Raw genomic sequence first — 3,627 nt, 5'->3', positions numbered from 1 at the left:
AAAGTACAAAAATTACGGATTGTTCTTTGAATGTAGCCTGAAATTTAACTGTTTGCTGAATTTAAGCACTTCCAGATTTTCTGTTTTACTAAAGATTAAAATTAATAAAATTTTGATGTTTCTCCCGTGATTTACCTTTTCTATTTTGTGTCCCCCCCCCTTTTGCTTTAATAACTGCAAACAGTCTTTCAGGCATTATTGCAACATATTTAATCAAAATGTCACTAATAAACTCCCATACAGTTTCTTTAGACGTAACTTTTGATTTGTCAAGTTTTTGATCTATCAATTACCCAGATCTGATATATTGGGTTGAGATCGGGCTCTGTGGAGACCATTGCATCATTTGAATGACTCCAGCAGCTTCTTTCTTAGCTAAGTAATCACTGCTTAGGTTGGATGAATGTTTGGGGTCATTATGTTCTTGGTAGTAGAATCCTTTACCAATAATACAAAAACCAATGGGTTTACCATGACGGATCAGCATCTCATGGTACTTGCGCTGGTCCATTATTCCATCTATTTTGCAAATATATCCTGTTGCCTTAGCAGAACTCCTCCCAAGCCATCACACTGCCTTCCCCATGCTTCTTGGTAGGTACTATGCATTGAGGTGAGTATATTTCACCTTTATTCTGCCTGACGTACAACCTACGCTTTGAAGCACATATTTCCAACTTGAACTCATCCGTCCATAACACCCTCTTTCAATCATCAACAGTCCAGTTTTGTACTTTTTAGTAAACTTCAGTCTCTTGACAATATTTGGGGATCAAAGTAAAGGTTTTTTAACTGCTACACGACCAAATATACCATTCTAGTTGAGTCTTTTTGATACTTTTCTGTCATTTGGTACATGGTCATTTATTTCATGCTTCAGATCAGTGGCAGTCTTCCTTCTGTCCCGAAGGCTGCATAAACGAAGATACTTAACATCAATATCACTGAGTTTAGTTGTGCTGTCTCTTCCTTTCCTATTTTCAAATTTACTTGTCTCGGTATCACGATCTAGGATGTACTTGACAGTGTTTGGGGTTCATTTCAGGTCTGCAGAAATTTGTCGGAGATTCCAACCAGCGTCACGTAAAGCTTTTATGCGAACTCTCTGCTTTACTGACAACTCTCTACGCTTTTTGGTCCATCACAACAAAACTTAATTCATAGTGTTAAACACAATTTTATCAAGGTTTATTTGTGGAGTGCAATTGAATTGATTTCTTCAAGCATATACCGGTACTATATGCTAGCTTCTTTCTATATAGTAAAGACATTGCATGATGTACCATGACAGTTATTTCAGATCCTAAATTTGATCAGTATGTTCATTCACGCAGAACCCTTATGACATGACCTTGGTACAAGTATATGGGAATTCTAAAGATTAAGTATTCTCACTCTGGCTCATTAAATTGTCAACAGAGATCAGGGAAACATTACTATAGTGTTGAAATTTACATTCTATAATGGCATGGGAGAATTAGCCCACAAAATTAAAAAAAATAATTCTCTTTTCCCAACACTTTTGCACGCTACTATATATATATATTGGACATGGTTTTGATTTACGACTCATTGCCGGTGAAAGTAAACGTTTTATTTACACGTCAGTATTTGCAAGGCGGTTCACTTTTATAAATATTTTCTTGATTTGGAAGCTATGTATATATATTCACTGGTTGTGTTGTGAAACAGTGAAACTCAATAACTTATGATAAACTGGATATTAAATTGATGCTATTAAGCTTAAGACCAAGAATATATTATACTTCTGCATTGTTACTGGTGCATATTAAACAGTATTTAGTAACAGTATATTGTTACTGGTGCACATTAAACAGTATTTAGTTCTGAGCTCCCTATTTTCTAGTAGTAATAGTAGACAAAACGATTTTAAAAAGAAAGTAAAAAAATACTGGTAATGAGTACGATAGGCTAAAGTTTGTTAAACAATTCTTTTTTTTAAACGCTAACTAAAACATGCGAGCAAGGTGAAGTTGGGTAAATACTTGAGTTAGAAACATCACTTACCCGTTCTTCTCTGGCCACCTTCTGCGTTTTCCATACGAACTCCATGACAGCAATGACACAAGCTACACTTAGACCCATGAGAAGAACTACGAAGACGCCCCCTACATTTGCCAATCCCATTTCACTTTCCGAACCCGAGGCTTTGCCCCCTTCTTCTGTACATTTGTCACCTCCTTTTTTCTTCCACCACTTTGATTTCAGCACGTGCAACTTACCCTCTTCCTGTAAGTTTAGAATGGCACTAGATAAAGCGTTCGTGAAGGGCGAACCTATGAATGAAAAGAGAAATAAATTACCATAATTTATTAAACTGAACTCAGTAGTATTTACAGGGAGAATATGAATATCTAGGAAAATAAAAGTAAATCTTAATGAAAGTACAATATAATATTTATAGATACGTAATTGCCCATTTCAGGTTCTAACACGTCTCGTGTAGATTAAACCCAAAGTGTACTAAAATAGAAAAAAAAATGGACCTAATAACTTTAAGTTTGAGCCACACACACACATCAACCCATATATATTTGTATGTCATCATTTTGATAACATAACATAGCCTTTTGGGACAACATGGGACCTATTGGTTCATCTCGGCTGTTCCATCCTCTAAACTAAATTAAAATCTTAAAAGAAAAAATCTTAAAGCCAGCCCTTTTCATTCATATACTTGTTAAGCTTTTTCTTAAACTCACTTAAATTTACTGCCTCCACAACATCTGAAGGTAACCCATTCCAAAGACCAATCACCCTGTTAGAAAAATAAAACTGTCTTAGCTGAAAATGATTCCTGTACTCCCAAACTTTATATTTGTGTCCTCTAGTCTTACTATTCTCACTGTTAAATATACAAAAAGATCTTAAACACCTCAATCAGATCCCCTAACTTTTTTCAACAGAAATCAATTTGAGAGATTTCAACCTTTCCTCTTATGACAATCCCCCCATCCCAGACACCATTTTAGTAACCCTTCTCTGAACCCTTTCCAACAATTCAGGGTCTTCCCTAAGGTAAGGAGCAAAATAATGAACAAAATGTGGCCTACCCAGTGATCTATAAAATGAGATTATAACATCTTTAAAATTGTATTCAGTTTTTCTGTAGATACAACCTAAAATTATATTTTCCCTACCACTAGCAACAGCATACTGCTTGCATGGCCTTAGAGACTGATCAATTATTACACCAGGATTCCTTTCTTTCATAATACCGTTAAGGTTATTTCCATCCAACTTATACTTATAATTCAAATTATGATAACCCACATACATTATCTTGCATTTATTATAATTAAAACCCATCTGCCATTTATTTGCCCAACTCACCAAATGATCTAAATTATTTTGCAAATTAGCAGCATCTTTTTTTCAGAACTAGCAACACCCAAGACCTTAACATCTTCTGCAAATTTAAGTAGTTTATTGATCATTCCTTTATCTATGTCATTTATGTAAATCAAGAGGAGAAAATGTCCTAAGACTGAGCTCTGAGGTACCCCACTTGTGACATTAATCTAGTTTTGACTGAACTCTATTTGTAACAACCCTCTGATTTCTTCCATCTAGCCACTCTTCTATACAATTTGTTAATTTATCCCC

General features: G+C 35.0%; 1 protein-coding gene across 1 annotated transcript in view; it reads right to left on the bottom strand.

The window, feature by feature from the left end:
* LOC106471820 (glutamate receptor ionotropic, kainate 2-like) overlaps positions 1 to 3,627 on the bottom strand; it is a 40,070-nt gene that overhangs the window by 12,330 nt on the left and 24,113 nt on the right. Inside the window, exon 5 of the mRNA XM_013932439.2 lies at positions 2,029 to 2,297. Within this exon, the coding sequence (XP_013787893.1) occupies positions 2,029 to 2,297 (269 nt within the window). The remainder of the gene's footprint in view (positions 1 to 2,028; positions 2,298 to 3,627) is intronic.

Source organism: Limulus polyphemus, unplaced genomic scaffold (genome assembly GCF_000517525.1).
Source record: "Limulus polyphemus unplaced genomic scaffold, Limulus_polyphemus-2.1.2 Scaffold4881, whole genome shotgun sequence".
NCBI classification, from domain to species: domain Eukaryota; kingdom Metazoa; phylum Arthropoda; class Merostomata; order Xiphosura; family Limulidae; genus Limulus; species Limulus polyphemus.
This window is presented reverse-complemented; position numbering and strand designations above follow the sequence as displayed.